At 40.4% G+C, this 21,404-nt stretch overlaps 1 protein-coding gene across 4 annotated transcripts in view; it reads right to left on the bottom strand.

Annotated features, from left to right (window-relative positions):
• Nucleotides 1-637: 637 nt before the first annotated feature.
• Nucleotides 638-21,404, bottom strand: part of AP1S3 (adaptor related protein complex 1 subunit sigma 3) — a 56,005-nt gene continuing 35,238 nt past the window's right edge. For all 4 annotated transcript variants that reach the window (XM_004262647.3, XM_049711920.1, XM_033426665.1 and 1 more), the window contains exons 2-5: nucleotides 18,482-18,660; nucleotides 16,506-16,614; nucleotides 7,460-7,597; nucleotides 638-2,689 (exon numbers count right to left, since the gene is read on the bottom strand). In XM_004262647.3, coding sequence (XP_004262695.1) covers nucleotides 2,654-2,689; nucleotides 7,460-7,597; nucleotides 16,506-16,614; nucleotides 18,482-18,660 — 462 coding nt within the window. In that variant the 3' untranslated portion in view covers nucleotides 638-2,653. The remainder of the gene's footprint in view (nucleotides 2,690-7,459; nucleotides 7,598-16,505; nucleotides 16,615-18,481; nucleotides 18,661-21,404) is intronic.

Raw genomic sequence — 21,404 nt, forward strand, 5'->3', positions numbered from 1 at the left:
ACTTAAGCCCACACGACTAGAGCCTGTGCTCAGAAACAAGAGCAGCCACCGCAATGAGAAGCCCACGCACCGCAACAAAGAGTAGCCCCCACTCTCCACAACTAGAGGAAGCCTGAGCGCAGCAACGAAGATCCAATGCAGCCAAAAATAAATAAAATAAATAAATTTTTTAAAAATTCACTTGAGTTATCATAAGAAATGTCAACTTTACATTTGTTAATGAACGAAAAGGAGTTAGTAGATTTAAAGGGTGGTTGAGTCATTAACTACATGTAAAGAGATCAGATTATCAAAATGTGGGTGAATGGTGAGAAAAAAGCCAATAGGAGCAAAACAATAAATTCTCTTCTCTCATTTGCTGTCACCTGCTTATGAAGTTCCACCTTGATAGGTAATTGTCTAGAAAATGAACAGGTTATATTAGAAGGACTTCACCAAGAATTATGGGTAGCAATTTCAAGCATAAAATCTGATTTAAAAAATATATATATATTCATAAAAACATGCTCAAGTTCCTCAATAAAAAACTAAAAAAATGAAGAGGTTATATTAGAAGGACGTCAACAAGAATTATGGATAGCAATTTCAAGCATAAAATCTGATTTAAAAAAATTATATTCATAAAAACACGCTGAAGTTCCTCAATAAAAAACTTGAAAAAATTTTATTTGCAAGTTTTTATACAAGTTTAATATTTATTATCTTTCCTTTCCCTTGGTGGTTTTATTACAATTATATGATATAAAGAAAACATAATGACAATTATATGACATAAAGAAAACATAATGATTATTTTCACCAAAGTCCATGTAAGATGTCCCCCACATCCCTCAAATTTACCCCAGAGTGCCATATCGTTATGTTCACACCATATGTGCGCTGCTGACATAAAGTCTGAGGAGCCCCCGCTATAACTAGACAGTGTCTAGTATGGAATTCCCCAGAATATGTGGAGTACATTTGAATGAGATTCAATCAATACCTTCATCCAAAAATGGTGGAGAGCTTCAAAAGAACCAGAAAAACTTACATCAATTTACATAAAGTTTATCTTTATACAATGTTTTTTAAAATAAAGAGTTCTGCCATATTAAAAAAAAAAGTCTAAAGCACAAAATCAAAGATCTAAAGTAAACAAAGTGATAAAAATGACAAACTTCAACCTGATGCCCTAATTGTAAATACATGATTAATCTGAGGAAATATTAGATATTAAAAGCCCCATAATTACTTCATATACTAACCTGAAGTTTTTCCTTTTAATAATGGTTATATTTTGGAGTTGGTCAATTTTTCCTCATGTTCTTCCACTCTTGTCTTGCCATCTTTCCCTAAATATGTCCGGCACGATGAATCAAAGAGGACATTTTCCCCTCATGTTGGATTCCCCAACAGCAAGCACACTCTTCTCTTAGGAAGAATACTAGAAGGTCCCTAACCACTGCAACATGATGACATTTGACCTCAAAACTAACATTGAAAATGCACAGGTAAGACATCAAAAGCAGGGCACCAGACAGAACAGTACAAGCTATTTCCCTAGAATGTCTGATCACTTCTACCACCTGGTTATATAGAACTTTCCAGGAAGCATGAATGCGACATAGTCACAATAGTAACAGTCAGCAGCAAATATTTTCTTTGGGAGATGAGGAAAGAAAAAGGAGGCAAGGCACCTACTATATAGGTTGCAATAATATTAAATGCTCCAAGTAAGCCTAATAGACAATGTCTTCAAATATATTAGATATACATGAAAACATACTGGAAACAAAAATCTCTCAAGCAACTAAGGGTGCTTGTAACATAGAAGATTATTAAAATAGTAGTATTAATAAGTATTATTGCTACTGTTATTCATCTTTATTATACTATTTTTATAGTAAGGGAAGTTATAGACACTTTTTCAGATGTCTCAAAACCTTAATAAATACATAGAGTTTGTACAAAACACAACCTTATTAGAATGCCCCTTATATTCAATTAAAAGGTAAAATTAAAACCTCAGCCTAGATAGCAGCTTCCAAGGCATCAAAAACACTTAAGGCCTATACTATCTTTGGTTGTTGTCCTTAATTCCAGCCCTGAAAAATTAATGAATTCAGGACATTAAAATCAGATACACTGTATCTGGACTGAAATTACAGTATTAAGTGTATTTAAAATGTCTAACATCATGTATGAACTCTGAACTATTAACATAATTTTGAATCATTATACAATTTAAAAAGCTAAACATTTAGAAAAAGTATTATTGATATAAGATATACTTTACATTCAAAATCATGGATTATGACAATATAGTTGACACCCTGTCAGTAGAGGACCAAATGCAACAAAACACATTGCAATAAATTTATTTAAATTAGCTCAAAAATATGACATGGAGTTAAAACACTGCAAACAAACATTCAGCCTATTGAGCAATGAAGCAGTTGTTTTAACATCCAAGTAGTCATATACGGTATAATACAGACATGAATAATGATAAATATATTATGTTAAACAATAATTCTTGCTAATTAACAGAAAAATCCCTTTTAAGTTATTTTTGGCATGGTGCCAGAGGCTCTGTCAAATAACTGGATGCAAGGCACTGCTTATTTACAGGTTCACAACATGTAGCACTTGGAGTCTTCAAGTAGATGCATGGTTAAAACGTAGGCTTGTTCATGTATTCTTCCATTGTCTGAAAGAGAACCATATATAAGAGCAATTTTCCCTTAAACCACATCCTTTAGCAGACTGTGAAAATTCTTCATTCTCTTACTCATTTATTTTGCCATTAGAAGAAAGAAGTTTTTGTTTTTGTTTTTGTTTTGGCTGCACCACACAGCTTGTGGGATCTTAGTTCTCTGACCAGGGATTGAACCCAGGCCCACAGCAGTAAAAGTCCAGAGTCCTAACCACTGAACCACCAGGGAATTCCCGAAAAGAAGTTTTTGAAGTGTACATGGTCATAAATCTTTGCATTCTAATCAAGAAAGGTGGTTCAAAGTTTGAGTATAATTTGTATACACATCCATATGGCTGGAATTAAATAACTTTCAACAGAGAAATGGCTAAACTTGACCATAAAAGGAATGTCTGATAAGAGAAATGCTAAAGCAACAGCTGCGAAGCTATCACTGTTGACTTCAGAAAAATGTGCCTGCTAAAATAACCATGAGGACTACCTCCAGACACAGGTATTAGAGAAATTTGTATAACGTATGTATCGTTACATACATACATAACATGTGTATCATTACAGATACAGAACATCTTATTGCCAAGACATAAGGGATAAACAGACCGTAATTCTTAAGAATTTCTTTCATGTAGTTTGAAAAGGCTTTCCTCCAAAGTACATAAATTATGTTTCTTCATCCTCCTCATAACTTACCAAGTTTGCTAACATGCCACAAGGCCCTAATTTTTTCCCAGTACTTTAAAAAAATGTTTAAATGGATTCACAACCACAGGCAGAGTTCAAAGTTACAGTCATGATGCAAGCCCTTTATTATGCATGATGGATGGACTTCCTCTTCTACCCTCTCCTGTTATAGACATATGTTTGTGTAACAAGGTCCCTGGGTTGAATCAATCAGGGAGCTCAAGGGGCCAGCCTTTGGTAACACCCCTACCTCTTACATGGAAGTCACAGCGCAACCAGCAATGCTTAACCTGTTCTTAAGCTTGAACCTCAGGAGATGTGATTCACGTGCACCTGCCAGGGAAGACATCGACCAGCGTTGCCCAAAGAGACCGAGATCATGGCTAAGCAAGACTGCTCAGAAGATACTAGGGTTAGAAATCAGGTTTTCTGACTGTGTTCACCAGCTCTACTTTGAACTCCAGTCTTCCTCTGCTGAAAATACTTGTGGTCCATTATCCACACTTTCTTATAAAGCTCTTACACCTCCTGGATGAGCACTGGCCAAGAGAAGCCCACACCTTAAGACCTCTGCCCTGTCTCTCCTCTTACAGATACTGCCCATGTCTGTCAACTTGGCAGGGGTATCACATTGGCCAGGGGCCCATGACTATTTCTTGGTACCTAGACTTTAGCCCATTTAAAAGAGTATACAAAATTACAAATATAAAATTGGGTATGAATTTACTTAGAATGAGAAAAAAATGAGAGTAGATTACAAATTTTTTTTTTTAATTACAAATATCAGGGCTTCCCTGGTGGTGCAGTGGTTGAGAGTCCACCTGCCGATGCAAGGGACACGGGGGCACAGTTCATTGGTCTCTAGCTATTGGCACTGCTTCACACCACCGGATAAGTCAATCTGCCTGAGACTGCGCTGGCTGCCCTTTCTGAGCTGTGCTGTTACGTAGAGTTACATGAGCCAATGACATATGAGGTTGGTACTTTCTTGGGCTTGCCCCTTTAAAGGTTGGAACAGACATTTGAGGCTGGCACAAACTTAAAGATGTCTGCCCTAGCCTTTCACAAGAGGACTAGGGTATCTTGGGACCCCAGTTATCTATCCAGCACAGCAGTGTTTCTTGTGCCTTCAGCACTATGCATGCTACGAGTTTTTATTGCATTACGGTTTAACCTGGTTAAACCATAACGCAATAGCTGTTTAACATGGTTTGTGCTTTTAAGGGTTACAGTATTGGGGTGCACCTAGCCGGTTCTCAGGAATCCGCACATACACATATGAGGTAACCTATTGCTTGATCTAATGAGGTACCATTTGACCCTCCCTTCTTAACTTGCTGTCTTATTCTGTGGTCGGAACATCTTCTGTTTGTCGCCCCCACTGGTGATCCCAAGAATTGCAACCTCTGTATTTAAGGATCACTACCTTATTTCAGAGTTTCTTTTTCCTTCTAATCATTTTTGCACCATTGTCCACAGGTACCTTCAAAATAAGGTACCTCTTAAAGTCATCCCCAACCAATTAAACTGTTCCTTTCTTTCCATATTATCAACATCTAGCCCCGGTACACTCAGAATAAGCTCTGAGCATTTAGGGCTTTAAGATTACGTATCTTCTTACTAAAAATGTAGAGACAGTTTTTTTATTCTAAAAAACTTTTATTGGGTAGAGGTCAGGGAAGAGTTCAGGGCCTACTCTGAGATTTTCAGTTGTGCTAAAAGTAAAAGCAATATTACAAAGGCCTCCCTTAAACTTAAGCAACTAAGTTTGTATTCAATACAAATACATGCTCAGGTCCAAAGGACAGGGAAAAAAGAAAGCAATCGTTTTTTCTCTTTATGCAATTATATTACTTGTGCCTATTCATATGCTCAACCGCTCTGACCAGATACACAAAGCAAACCATATATACAAAGTCAATTTTTCAACCAGCTCCCCAGATGTTCATTGACTTAGCTGAAGTACCAGACCCCAAGAGAACACTGGTAACACTGTTTCTATTTGGCAGGTGTTGTGAATTCAGTGAAAGATTTAGAGCGCAGTCATGATACTGCCTGCTCACTATGGGGACACGGCAGCTAAATGGAGGGTCCCCTGAGACCCACCTATCAAGACCTTCCACTCAATCACCAGGGACACCAGGGAATGACCAATTAATGTTTAATTGTGAAAGGCCTCTCTCTTGAAATAGCAGGCAATACCTGCTTCCCAGATTTAAATGGAACTAGAAGCACCAGATAACCCGCAAGCCCTTTAAAATTCTACTTCCTGCAGAGGGGAAATTCAAAATAACCCAGGTGTATCTTGGCCCTAATTCAAGGAGCTTTAATTACTGAAGTGCCCAAGACCCTGTTCAATGTCTGTTTCTCCTATAAGGTGATTCCACAGGAAGGACCCTGAGGATAGAATTATAAATAACCCGCTGGCATATTTTAAGAAAGGTAATGGAGAATTTCCAAACCACTGATTTCTCAAGTACCTTGTAAAATTCCCTTCCTGTGTCATTTGGAGACAGCCAAGTGAACATCAGAAAGTTTAAATGCGTTTTTTTGAGGTGATAACGCATCTAGAAATAAATGCATCAGCTTCCTAACAGGCAAGCACAGAGGCTCAGGGGTACCCTGTATCCTTCTCGGTATCCATTCACCTGAGGACTGCTTCCCTAGATGGGCAGGAGCTAGTAATCAGCTCAAAGATGTGCCAAAACTGTTGCTCGGAAGTCATGTCTAATGTTTTAGTCACTGAAGCAGGCTCTTATTTCCAAACAGCAGCAAGAATGGCTTTAATGCCAATTTTTAAAAGACACTCGATAATGCTCTGGAATCTTCTGACCAGCTATCATGAAAATAGAAAGATAGATTCAATGATGCTGTGAGAAGAAGAACCTAGAGGTGGCAGAGCTGGGGTAGAAACCAGGTCCGCAAAGGCATGTTTGAGCAGGGGCTGGTCAGATCATCTCATTTGGGAAGGCCAAGTTCAGTGGGGTGAAGCACCCTTTCTCACAGTGCCCACGGGAGGACTGAAGGGGTTAATGTAGGTACGTTCCGATATTAGGGACAATGCAAATCTGGACTGTATCTACAAGAAAAGCCCCAGTGTATTTTATATAAGTATCACAGAGTCAGGAACATGACCAAATGGCTGCTGCAGGGCCCATTTATCCCTTGACAAGCAAGCCACAGAATTCCCAATTTATTTATGCAAATAAGAGCACACGTACAGCCTCCCAGGAAGGTAGGAAATTTTAATTAATATGATGATCGCCATCTTCAATAATAAAGCTCTAGTATCCCTGGCAAGTAAAATAATGATGCATTGCTATTCTCCTTTCCCAGGGCAGCACAGATATTTTAATGAAAGGCTTTTTATACCTCCCATAAAATTATTCTTGAAAAGAATAGCACCAAGTATGTAATCCCTTTTCGATAGTGTGGTATCCTCACTGAAAAGCTCAGACATGAAGAGCAAAGACTCTGGAGCCCAATTACCTGGGTTCAAATCTCTATTCCATGCTTACTAGCTGTGTGACGTTGAGCAGTCATTAAACCTCTCTGTGTCTTAGTTTACTCATCTTTAAAATGAGGGTAACAATATACCTACCTCTTAGAGTTGCTGTGATAATTAAATAAGTTAATACATGTAACTTACTTAGAAACTGCACCCTGGGACTTCCCCGGTGGTCCAGTGGTAAAGAATCCTTCCAATGCAGGGGACTCGGGTTCGATCCCTGGTCGAGGAACTAAGATCCCACACGCCATGCGGCAACTAAGCCTGTGCGCCACAACTACCGAGCCTGCGCGTCTCAACTAGAGCCCGCGTGCTGCAAACTACAGAGCCCATGCGCTCTGGAGCGCACGTGCCACAACGAAAGATCCCGCATGCTGCAACTAAGATCCAATGCAGCCGAAAATTTTAAAAATAAAATAAAAATTAAAAAATAAAGAATTTACCTTAAAAATAAAAACTGTACCCAGCACAGAGTAAACACCCAGTAAGTGTCAGTCAGTCTATCACCACTACCACCATCGCCATCACAGCACCACCATCATCTTTTCCCAGGGCATAAGAAACTGTGTACTGACCTCCTGTAACATATCAGAATCCTCAATGGCTTTAACAGCAGATTTCTTGGATGTTTCCTGAATTTCTCCACCGATTATAAACTCATCCAGGATAAAATAAGCCTTTTCAAAATTAAAGATAATATCTAGCTCGCAGACCTGGTAAGACAAAAATGAATATTTTGATAAACTTGCAGTAGTATCGGGGAAACATGGGCCAGTGATTCAAGCTTTTCAACAGTGACACCCATGTGGCACACCAAAGATAAAAATATCAGATGGTGTTTTAAAGCCAGAAAAGTAGAACTATGGAAATCCAGGCCCTGAATAAAAGTAAAACCACATTCTATTAAAGCTGAGCATGTCCTTAGATAATACTGTTTAATGTCACAACGGGAAATTTGAAACTCAGTCCAGGAGTGAAGCTGCCCAGCTCACCTCTCCATCAGCACAGATAAAAGCTGAGCCGCCACTGCGTTTCAGGCACGAGGGCAGTGCTTCGTTGCTCCGGCCCTCTGGTCTGTAAATTTGGCTCCTAGCTTTAGAACTCTCAGAAGCTCATTCTTCAGAGGCAAATGAGCTCAATTGTGTTATTTTTTCTCAAAATTATGTCCCAGGCCGGTGCTTCTCAAACTACAGAGTATATCCCAATCACCCAGAAAGCTCATTGAAACACACACTACTGGGCCCTACCCTGGAGTTTCCCATTCAGTAGGTCTGGGTAAAGCCCGACAGTTTGAACTTCTCATGGGTTCCCAGGTGATGCTAATGATGCTGGTGTGGGGACCACACGTCGAGAACCGCTACCACTGTCACAGACCAAAGCAGAGTCTGATAGATTTGGTTAAACGTAGCAAGTAGCAAGCCCACTCCCCATAATGCAAATAAGGCTCAATTCCAATGTTTCAACCAGACAGCCACTCAGGCGCCATCCCGGCTGTTTCCCTTCTCACATATTCCTCAACTCTCGCTTTCCATACCTTACGGAAGGTCTGCTCACTGAAAGTTTTCAGTCCTCTCCCACCTTTATGGCTCAGCGGCATCTGATACACTTCACCCAACCCTTGCTTGAAAATCTGCTCTTGCTTACGCCCTGATGTTGGCAATACCACTCAGTGCCCGTTTTCCTCCTCCATCTCTGATGGTCCTTCTCAGGTTCCTTGGATGATTTATCTCCCACCCCGAAACGTGCATTCATTTAAGAAGTATTTACAAAATGCTTGGGACACATCAATCGGCAAAACAAACATCTCTGCAGCAGGTTGCTTACATTCTAGGGACCCACGTTCTTCCTAAAGACTGGTGTTTCCCAAGAGAGCCTCTTCTCTTTGCAACACATACATTCTCCTAGATGATCTCATTGACGCTCTACAGCTGGGTCTTCCATGCAGGTGGCTTAATGAAGTGAGATCTTTATCTAGGCCTGATCTCTCTCTGCAGCGCTAATCCAATATTTTCATCCACTAACCAGAAATTTCTGCCTGGATATTCCTCAGTCTACATCCCCGTATTCCAAACTGAATCAAGCATATTCTTTTCCCTTTAGTCCCTGTTTTGCTTAGTAGCTGCAAGCTCTATCTCGTGGCTCAATCTAATTCATTCTACAGTTCAGCTTAAGTTCCCCTCCCTCTCATTCCTCTCTCCCCCTTGATCTCATGCCTCTCAAATTTGATCACCAATTTCTATGGATTCCATCTTGTAAATAAACCCCTAACCTCTTGTCCATTTTCGCCGCTACTCAGGCCTGCAACGTCTCTCGCTTGGGGTGCTGCAGTGACTTTCTAGGTGGTGTCTACCCACGTGAGGCCAATGACCACTAGCACTTTGCTAAAATGCTGATCTGGGTCCTTTCCTGGGTGAGGTCTTCTGTTCAGGACAGTTTTGATTCCTCAGCATGGCATATAGGAATCTTTACAGCCCAGCTCTCTGGCTTCCTGTGCTGGTACCCACACCATGCTAAAGCTACACATTCCACAAACTCACCCCGTTCTTTCATGCCTTTACCCTTTGCACATTTCAGAAATTCCTGGAATGTTCCAAATGTCTTTTCCTTTATTCTGCTGGCAAAATCAGACTCATTTTTCAAGGCCAAATTCAAAAGGTATGAGCACAATGATTCCCCAAATCCTCTTTTCTCACATAGAGATTCTGCATCTCTTCCTTCGTGTTCTCTTACATCTTGTGTGCCCAAGTATACGCTTACTTATCAATCACTTCCCCTTGTAGTGTGAGCTCAGGTACAGAAATTGTCTTAGTCATCCATATACCTCTGGAACCTGGCACGTAGCAGGATGCAATAAATGTTCTCAGGATAAATGAATGAGTCGGCCACCATACAGGCCTTATTTTTATGATGCTGGGGACGAATGGCTTCCCAGATCGACAATCCTATGACTTTACATACAATGGATGTCAATATTTTAACAACTTGCTCCATATATTTAGGATTTAGGTCAATAAACTTGCAGACCCTCCAAGGGAAATGGTTTATATTGACAGATCCAACGGAATCTAGAAGCATAAGAACAAATAAGTACAAAACCACTGTGATAAATGGCCACCTAAGAAGAACTAATCTAATGAATCTGCAAAGGGCATGGTCTCTTCATTCATTAGAAAACAGCATCAAATCAACAAGTGTGTGTGTGTTGTGTGTGTGTGTATACACACACACACAGCTAATTTCCCCCTCCCTACAGGGTCTGTCTCTTTCTCTCTCTCTCTCTCTCTCTCTCTCTCTCTCTCCACACATACACATACACACACATATATGTGTAAAACCAGTTGAAAATAAGAGTCTATTCACTGGGACATGATACTATAATCCAGGACTTCCCCAGAACTTTAGGGTTCCCTCTGGAGAACAACCATCAGAAAAAGGATGGCATCATAAAAGGAAATATTCTCAGCTTATAAACCCTTTTATTTCTAGAACACTCACTCCAGAAATTTGAATGAGACTAGAAGTGAGCTTCCCCGGCAAAAAGGGAGAGATCAGAGTACAGGTTAAAAGTACAACAATGGATTGGGAATAATATTTGCAACATATATAACAGAAAGGAAAGCATAGTATCCATGATATAGAAAGGCTTCTCACGAATCCCTGAGACAAACACCACAACATAAAAAATCAAAGAAAGGCTGTCAAGAAGCAATTAATAGACAAGGCAAGAAATGGAAAAGGCCAATGCACACCTAATAATATATACAGCCTCACTAGTAATCAGAAAAATGCAAATTGAATTAATGACCATCTGACTATTAAGAAGAGATAATATCCATTCCTGGTTAAGCGTATGGATAAATAGGTACTCGCACTCACTGTTGGTGGAATTTGTAAATTTTACAAGCATTTTGAAGGCTCAAACTGTAGTGTCCATCAGTTTTAAATGTACAAATCCTTTGAGCCAATAATTCCGCAAGGAATTTATTCCTATGCTATACCCAAACCAGGGCATAATAATATATATTAATAACAAGGATGATGGCAGCATCATTTATAATAAAAATTGGAAACAACTCAAAAATCCAGCCATAATGGAATTGCTTAAATAAAGTATGGTCTACCCCTATTGTGTATCATATTATATACCATGGGAATTCTATGCATAAAGTTGGAAAGAATGAAGTAGATTTCCATGGATAGACATGGAAATAGCTCTAAGATAGACTGGTAAGGGGAACAAAAGAAAGTTGCAGAATAATATGTATAATACAATACCATTTTTTTATTTAAAAAACTGTATATGTCTAGAAGGATATGTAAAAATATGTATTATTTTGCAATTTTAAACAATATAGATAAACAGAAAGAAAGCACAGTAGATTAGACATTCATGCACATTAAAGAAGGTACAAGAAGTAAGCAGTTACCAGAGATCTGAAGAGGTGGGAAGTCAGGATTTATAGTAGCAAGAGCTGGGGAACCCCAGAGTTCAAGGCAGGTGTAGACCAGGAATCCAGGACAGACAGGAACCTCATGAGAAGAAACGAGCAACCAGAATCCTGCAAAGTGAACTTCACAGATACTAATGCAAGTTCTCTGGGAACTTCTCATACCCCACTCTCCACTCTCCTAGCAGCAAGCCATCCCCAAGGCTGTAGGGCTCGCCAATGGCCACGGGGCAATTAATTTACTGCACCTAGTTTCAAGGGGGAGGGATAAGGGATAAGGTTAGGTAATATGCAAAGCCAGATACACACACACACACACACACACACACACACACACACACACACACACCCCCCTTGATTATACAGTTACTATCTCCAGATCATAAGGGAAATGGCTACACAAGTTCTACTGGCCGAATAGAGAATGTTACAAACAAGCAAGTCATTCATATACAGCAACTTCAAAATACTATTCTATTTGCTATTGAGTCTAACCCCGAGGGGTTATTGTACCTGAGAGTAAGAAGAGAAAACACCTCAGAACCTGAGACATAATGTAGATTTCTTCAGCTACTGTCTAATTACTCAAATACTACTTCTATTTCTACCTTCAGGGCGCTGCCCCAGTATATCAGAAATGTACCCTTGATGCTCAGATGACTGCACTCCATCTAATTACGCAAAAGCACATGGCTTCTGTGTTAATAAACACATGAGCCTCTTTCCTTATTTTTTCTCATTTTCTCATGTCTCTCTATTCTGGAAGAAAGCTTATAAAAGGAAAAAAACAGTGGTAATTTAATGTTACCTTTGATCTCCTAGCCTTGTGTTTACTACAATTTTACTATAATTTGGCTTGAGGGACTTCTGTTATAGCATAATACATGGTGTAGTGAGATTATTTCTGGCATTTAAATAACTAAATCTTTTTGGATAGAATTTAAGAAGGACCTTCCCTTACTGAATTCTGTTCTAAAGTAAGTACAAAAAGTTCAAGTTATGTACAGCAAATGCATAAAAGGATGCATAAAATAATAATGCAAAGTACAGTTACATAGCGATTGACAGTTTATAAGTATTGTTAATTATACTGTCTTTGATCCTCATAATAGCCCCCATGACATTAGCAGAGTAAATATTTCTATTCAACTTTTTGAATATCATTTTTCTTATCTGTGAAATAGAGATCTATGATGAGTCCAATCATGGGTTTGTTGAGAAAGCCAGCTGACACCAGGATCCAGCAGGACATAGAGCACCCCTCCCCTGACAACAAGAAAACTCCCTGAATCAAGACAGAAGCTCTCAGGCTTCCCTGGTGGTGCAGTGGCTGACAGTCTGCCTGCCAATGCAGGGGACACGGGTTCGTGCCCCGGTCCAGGAGCCCACATGCCGCAGAGCGGCTGGGCCCCGTGAGCCATGGCCGCTGAGCCTGCGCGTCTGGAGCCTGTGCTCCGCAATGGGATAGGCCACAGCAGTGAGAGGCCCACATACTGCAAAAAAACAAACAAAAAAAAAGACAGAACCTCTCCAGCACAGCAACCTCTGCACCATCCGGGGGCATCAGTAAAACCTCACATAACAGCCTGTAATGGGAAAATATGGCAGGTGTCGAAGTCCTCAAACTGACCCTTACCTACTCTGAGACTCTGAGGCATTATTGCCTCTTAGCCTCTATAAACTGGGCTCCATGCTACTTACTGAAGACCGAAAGATTAACTAGTTAATCCTTGCAAATCTCCTGGGAATTGAAAAGTGCTAAAAATAAATAAATAAATAAATTAGTAGCCAGAGATTTTGATTTATCTGTCATAGGAAGGTAATATTTTCTAGTCTTATGAGAAACTCAGTACAGAGTTTTTTCCTGGGATAACATAAGGGCAAAATTCAAGGAAACCTTCAGGATTAACACAAGAGGAAAAGGAAACCAAAGAGAAATATATCATTCCTGAGACGATGAGAATTGTCATAAGAATGTCATAAGAATCAGTATTGTTGGGCTTACTCATCACAGTTAATTAATAAGAACTGAACATGTACTGGGCACAGAGGCTTGAACTGCTCTTAGCTGCTCTTAGCTTAATGAAAGATTCACTGAACTTTTTTAGTGAATTAAATTTTGGTCCATGACAAAGACAGAGCTTCTAAAGGTATGCCAAAACAGGATGAAAAATTAATAATATTAGAGAAATAGGAATGCATCCTGATTCTGCTGACACTTTAACTGGGCTTAGAATTAGGGAAGTTGATTCAGATTCTCTTGAGAAAGCAATGTGTTCTGAGATATCTGATATTTGGTCAGATAAGATTGAGATAAAATTCAATCCCAATTCACATGATCACAGTTGGATAAATCTAAGAAAACACAACAGGTCAAACCAGAGTGCGGAAATGAGGGGGGAAAGGCAGGCTATGGGAATCTCTGGGCCTCAGGAGAACTCTTTCAGGGCTTTGCTAAAGGCTAAGTCTGCGGTTTATTTCAAAAGAAAGTACTGCAATGTCAGAATTCCTCTGAAAAAATGAAAGCATAAAATTAAATAATCTCAGGTTTGAAAACTTGCCACTATATATTTGCAAATCTCTCTTTAAAAAAATGAAAATAAACTTGGTGAACCAGGAGAGAGCAAAAGAAAAATGGTCTTTTTTTTTTTTGGCGGTACGCGAGCCTCTCACTGCTGTGGCCTCTCCCGTTGCGGAGCACAGGCTCCAGACGCGCAGGCTCAGCGGCCATGGCTCACGGGCCCAGTCGCTCCGCGGCATGTGGGATCCTCCCGGACCGGGGCACGAACCCGCGTCCCCTGCATCCGCAGGCGGACTCTCAACCACTGCGCCACCAGGGAAGCCCTGTCTTATTATTTCTATACGCTGACCAACAAACTGAAATCTCTGAAGCAATATTTAGGTCTTACAACATAACTTACAAAGACAAAAAAAAAAGAAGAATCAAAGAGAGGGAGGGAAAATTATTTCAGAAACCTTTCAGGTACTCATCCTTGTGAAAACTGTTGCAACAAAGCTGACAAAACCTTAACCAATACTGCAACTGCTGTTCATTCCATTATATAGAATACAGTACAGAAAACTCTTCGGAAAGCAAATTCTCTTAACAGCATTTAATAAAAAACTTCAGAGGGCTTCCCTGGTGGTTCAGTGATTGAGAGTCCACCTGCCGATGCAGGGGACACGGGTTCGTGCCCTGGTCCGGGAAGATCCCACATGCCGCGAAGTGGCTGGGCCCGTGAGCCATGGCCGCTGAGCCTGCGCGTCCGGAGCCTGTGCTCCACAATGGGAGAAGCCACAACAGTGAGAGCCCCGCGTACCGCAAAAAAAAAAAAAAAAAAAAATCATCAGTGAGCCAGGAAATAGGGAAGAGAGTATTACTGAGAAGAAAACATTTTCCTAATCCACTGAATCATTTCTTGAGACGGTGAACTAGATAAAATATTTCTGGAACATTCTCTAAAATCTGGCCCAGAGCTGGTTCCAAGGGCTGAAAAAATGAACAAATAAGTCCCAGGTCATGATCTCGAGATACTCGCAATTTGGTGGTCAGGCAAATCCTGTACAAACTGAGGATAATACAAGGCTGCTCCATGTTGCTGGAGCACTGGATATGTCAGGGATAAAAAGACAGAGAAGTGAGAAGGCTGGAGCAGTGGTCTGGGACCAATGTTTACAATGAGTAAATGCCAAGCTAAGAAATTTGAATTGTATTCATTAAAGATGGAGGAGAGTGACCGAATGTCACCAGAGATCTGTGCATTGGAAGGACAATGCTAACAAACAGGCCAGGAAAGGCAAGCAGAGATGAGCCCAGAGGCAGAAAGGGGGAGAGATGAGGTTTAAAGGAAAAGCAAAACTGTAATCCCAAGTAAAACTATACTAGTGAGAGTGAAAGGAGATGAATTTTCGTCCAATTTGAATAGACAGAGGCAGACTTAAGTAAAGGGTGGAGAAATATGTAAGGAACACTGTCCTGCGTTGAGAGATCCTAGGACGTCATAATTTCAAGCACAAGACTGAACAGGTTTTCAGGAGCTAATTTTCAGCTCGTGTCACGTTAAGACTGAGGTGAGCGTGAGAAGCCCAGTGAACAGCATCATCAGCAAAGTGAAGAAGAGTCATCTGGTGATGGATTTCCAGGAGACAGAGTCTAGTAGACACACAGGAGAGAAGAAAGAAGGAGGAGGAGGGCATTTAGGGGGCAGGGGGAGGGAGGGAGCTGGGGAAGAGACCAAGTTGGGGCCTTCAAAAACACAGGATGGGGCTTCCCCGGTGGCGCAGTAGTTGACAGTCCTCCTGCTGAGGCAGGGGACACAGGTTCGTGCCCCAGTCCGGGAAGATCCCACATGCCGTGGAGCGGCTGGGCCCGTGAGCCATGGCCGCTGAGCCTGCGCGTCCGGAGCCTGTGCTCCACAGCGGGAGAGGCCGCAGTAGTGAGAGGCCCGCGTACCACAAAAAAACAAAAAAACAAAAACACAGGATGAGAATTAGCAGAACTCAGTGTCAGGGCAAAATAAAGAGGAGCGGATTTAAAGAAAGCATTGCACTGAGCAAGGGTCCAGTGCTGCAGAGAGGTTAGGCAGGTGAAGATTAAAGCAGCATCACTGGTGTTGACCATTATGATTTCCTTGGAGGAGTAAAGGTGAAGCCAAGCCCTAAGCTGCCGCAGAGTGAATGTGTTCTGGGGATCAGGGCACCTCGTAGAGTGTACTGCTTGGCAGTAAATGCATGGAGATTGAATAGCAATGTGAAGGAAAAGGATTTTGGTTTTGTTTGTCTGGTGGTGTTTGTTTTTCTTATGTATAAATAATATTAAAGAACCTTGGAGCTTAGTAAAAGAAACCAGAGAGAGGATAAAAAGGCACAACAGAAAAGAGAAGACAGTCAGTGGGGAGTAAAGGACCAAATATCAAGGAATCCTTCACAATTAAATTCTAGTGTCTAGTGTGGCTGTGGTCTGGACATACACACACCACCTGCCTCTGGAAAGCTCTGGATCTTCCATTTACTAAGAATTACAGGAAAGGGGGAAAGCGTTGCATTCTGATTCTCGGCGCAAATGCAGTTCATATTTTAGACTTGAGAGAGAGAAGGAATGTGAAAACAGACAGAACTGAAGTCGGAGCTGGGGTGGAGACGGACTCATTCTACAGACCAGGACACCACTTACATTTCCAAAGTATTTGTCCAGCAACTCCACATAACGATGCACAGTCTCTAGTGTCAAGAGCTCATTGTCCTGATTTTCTACTGCACAGCAAAAATATAAACTAGCATACCTTGAAAAGAAAAGAAGATAACAAAATATAATGTCACATTACACAACCTGAAGATGGTTTTTTCCATGAATATGCAGTTACCGCTTCCTCTCCAGGGATTCTTCCTGTCCACATCCAAGAGGGAAATCATTATTCATCATATCCAATAGCCTCCCCAAATGTAAAATAGAATATATAAAAAATATGGTGGGGATTGGGTTATTTCTGTTAATTATGTGAAAGGTCCTCAAAACTTTACCTTAAGGAGCTGTGATCAGGGGACACAGAGTCCTTTGACCCATGGTAATCAGGGTGCCTGTTCATGCCCCTCCCTGGATTGTGAATTGTCCTTTCTAAACTCCAGAGCCCTGACCAAGGGGCCCAGGGGCCCACGTGCCCACCCTCTTACTTCATACTGTAGTGTGTCTCTTCATACTGTACCGTACTATAGTGTGTCTTACTTCATACTGTACTGTAGTGTGCCTCCCATCCTCAGCTTATCAAGTCCTCCCCCCATCATGTGTGTTTCTTCTGCCTAATACCCTCCTCACCCCATACATGTGGCTCACTCCTCCTTCTCCTGTAGCTCGGAGCTTGGATGTCCTTTCCTCCAGGAAATCTCTGTCCTCTCTGACTGCACTGGAGGCCCCTGCTATGCATTCCTGTGCCTCCCTCACAGAGCATCCAGAGCTCTTCATTCCGTATTTCATGGCCTGTCTCTCCCCCACTAAATCAATGGCTTCCCAAAGGCAGGTACTGAGTCTGCGTTGTTTACCCAGTAGTCATAGATAGCTGTTGAGAGAACTGCTGAAGCCTATTCTTCAGGTAATGGTTTAAATCACAATTGAACCCCAAGTTGTAGAAACCAGGCAGAGAGTAGGGACAAGCCTTTTGTCGGCAAGGATTTCCTGGGACTCTGTCTTTCTATCCCTGGGATGCTTATTACTATAAGGGCCTTTGCTGACGTCTCCCACGATGCTAGTACAAAAAGTTTTGACCTTGGGCCCAGCAAGAGAAGCTTGGTCCAGGCACTTCCTGGTAATTTACTCCATTGAATACAGCCTTTGATGTTACCTCTGTCTTTCCCCTTCCAGTTTTATAAACACACCTTGTGAGAGCCTTTCTAATGTGTGTTTTCCCTCTGAAAGTTGCAGTATGATGTTGGATGCAGGGCCAGATCGGCTGTGTTCTGGTCCTGGTTTAGGCATCAGTTATCTGGGTCTTTATGAGCAAAATGACTTTACCTCTCAGGGCCTTAGTTTCCTCACCTAGAAATTGAGGTCCCTTTCTAGTATGGTCTTGCCATGGCAAGTAGGTACAGTAAAGAGAGGATATACAGTCTTTAAAGTCAGAAAAATCTGGATTTGAATCCTGGCTCTGCTGATTACCACTCAATTACTGTGACTGGGGACTAATTACTTAAACTCTCTGCAGCTTCAGTTTCCTCATCTGCAAACGTGAATAATAAAGAGCTGCCCATCTCTCTATCATGTTAACCTTTTTTCTATAGCATTTGTTACTAACTGAAACTGTTTTGTTTGCTTAACAGACGAATAAGTTCCAAGAGAGCAGGAATGTTCTGTGTCTTGTTTGCTACCGTACGCACAGTCATTAGAACAGTGCTGGAAATATAACAGATGCTCATAATTTCCTGAATGCATGTGTACATTATCAACACATAAATTAAGTATCTAGAATCCGTCCTGGCATATGGAAAGCCTTTCAATAAATGAGAGTTCTCTTCTATTTAGTCTACTGGTACAAACGTTTGGCCTCCAGCCTTCAAAGATTTCAGTAAATGATAGAACTGGTGTTGCAATCTAAAATGCTCGGGACTCAACAAACCAAATAGTAATAAGAAATTCAGTTCTCATGAAGTTACTCACACCTTTTATAAACAAGTTTTAGCTCCTTCCAGTCAACAAAACTGCTTGTCCTCTGACCACGAGAGAGAATAATCTGAACAATTTCCCGGGTCATCTTTTTCCTTTCCTTGTCAGGGAGAGTAGTGTACCATTTCTGCAGCCGTAATTTCCCTTGTCGACTGAAGAGCAATATGAAATGAATCTAGAACAAATAAAGGGAGAGAAAAAAAAACAGAATTTGGTCAGCCAAATCACTCTACCATAGATATTAAAATACAGCAGCAGGGTTTACAAAGGATTATTCTGAACCGAGGAAAAAAATAATTACCAGCATGAAAACTATCCCCTCTGACAATTACATTTAACCCCAAAAGAACAAAGAAATGTACACACCACAAACATAGCTTATTTATACTATAGGAGAGAGATAAGTTTTCTTTTACGAGTCACAAACTCATAGTGAGAAAAAATATATCAAGGCAGAATAGAACTCTTTTGAGAAAATATTAAATTCTTCCTTCACAAGCCAAAAAAAAGTTAAAAACAGTAGAAAGGTTTACTTTAAAAATTATACTCTTGCTTCATATCACAAGTATAGAAACCAAATGATAATATAGACATAAAGAAGAGAAGTAAGGGAAGGAAATAAGGATGAAGCAAGGGGGAAAAGTGAGAAAACTAGAAGGGGACCATATTCTAATTTTTTAATAAAAATTATATATATATTTCAGGTGTACAACATGATGACTTGGTATATACATACATGGTAAAGTGATTACTATAGTCAAGCTAATTAACATATTATCTCCTCACACAGTTCTCAGTTTTTGTGTATGATGACAGCACCTGAAATATACTCTTAGCAAATTTCCTGCATTCAATATAGTATCATAAACTATAGTCAGCATGCTGTACACCAGATCTCTAGATTTAGTCATCTTACATAACTGCAACTTTGTTCCCATTGACCAACATCTCCCCATTTCTCCCACCTCCCCATCCCTTGTAACCACTGTTCTACTCTCTGCTTCTGTGAGTTTGATGTTTTTAGATTCCACATATAAGTAAGATCATGTAGTATCTGTGTTTCTGTGCCTGTCTTATTTCATTTAGCATGATGTCTTTTAGGTTCATCCACATTGTTACAAATTACAGGATTTCCTTCTTTCTAAGGCTGAATAATATTCCATTGTATGTGTACGTACGTATGTATACACATACACACAGCATACTTTGTTTATCCATTCATCTGTCAATGGACACTCACGTTGATTACATGTCTTAGCTATTGTGAATAACACTGCAATGAACATGGGAGCGCAGATATCTCTTTGAGAAACTGATTTCATTTCCTTTGGAAATATACCCAGAAGTAAGATTTCCCTTGGAAATATACCCAAAAGTACTATCATATGGTATTGCTATTTTTTTTTTTTCTTTTTTTTGCGGTATGTGGGCCTCTCACTGTTGTGGCCTCTCCTGTTGCGGAGCACAGCCTCCGGACGCGCAGGCTCAGCGGCCATGGCTCACGGGCCCAGCCGCTCCGCGGCATGTGGGATCTTCCCGGACCAGGGCACGAACCCGTGGCCCCTGCATCGGCAGGCGGACTCTCAACCACTGCGCCACCAGGGAAGCCCGGTTTTGCTATTTTTTAATTGTTTGAGGGACCTCCATACTATTTTCCATAATGGCTGTCCCAATTTACATTCCCACAAACAGTGTGCAAGGGTTCCCTTTTCTTCACACCTTCACCAACACTTATCTCCTATCTTTTTGATAATAGCCATTCTAACAGGTATAAGATGATGTTTCATTGTGGTTTTGATTGGCATTTCCCTGATGATTAGTGATATTGAGCATATTTTCATATACCTGTTGGTCATTGGTATGTCTTCTTTGGAGATACGTCTATCCAGGTCTTTTGCCCATTTTTTTTTAAATTGGATAATTTGTTTTCTTGCTATTGACTTGTTTGAATTCCTTATACATTTTGGGTATTAACCCCTTAACAGATGTATGGTTTGCAAAAATTTTCTTCTATTCCATAAGTTGTCTCTTTACTTCGTTGTCTCCTTTGCTGTGCAGAGCCTTTTTAGTTTGATGCAATCCCATTTGTCTATTTTTGCTTTTGTTGCTTGTGCTTCTAGAGTCGTATCCAAAATATCATCGCCCAGATCAACGTCAATGTCAATATCAATGTCAAGAAGTGTTTTCCGTAGGTTTTCTTCTAATAGTTTTACAGTTTCAGGCCTTACATTTACGTCTTTAATCATTCTAAGTTGATTTTTGTATGTGAAGTGAGATAATGGCCCAATTTCATTCTTCTGTGTGTGGATGTTAGTTTTCCCAACATCATGTATTAAAGAGACTGTCCTTGTCCCACTGGGCATTCTTGGCACCTTTCTCAAAGTTCAAACTAAGTCTCAGATGTAAGCTCTTTACTCCACCTTGTGGGATACTTGGCTGGGAGTTTTAGAGTCAATCATCTCAAGATACAGTTGGGCATCACAATAAATGTTTACAATTTAAATAGTGTGTTGACCACATTAGGAAGAAACCTGATTTTATTTTCAATTAAGTTTCAAAGTGTGTATTTGAAATGCACATTCCTATTTCAATGAATTTTGAAAGCTTTACATGAATAGAAGACACTGTAGAAATTTACTGTGGAGCCTGGGAGGTACGGAAGATTTGTTTTTCAGAAATTGTCAGATGGTCTGATCTTTATTTTATGAGATTAAGTTTTCTCAATCCACAGTATGAGAAGATCAAGTTTAGAATCATAATTTATTCTGTCACGTGTTTGTTTTGTTTAAAAAAAATAAAATTCATTATTGGGGTTAATTGTATCACAGAGAGAACAATATATACTAGGAGCCAAAATAATTACAATTTTAAAACTTTCTACAAATAAAATATTCAACTCTTTTTATTAAAGAGAGTTGG

The sequence above is a fragment of the Orcinus orca genome, chromosome 7 (assembly GCF_937001465.1).
Source record: "Orcinus orca chromosome 7, mOrcOrc1.1, whole genome shotgun sequence".
NCBI classification, from domain to species: Eukaryota; Metazoa; Chordata; class Mammalia; order Artiodactyla; family Delphinidae; genus Orcinus; species Orcinus orca.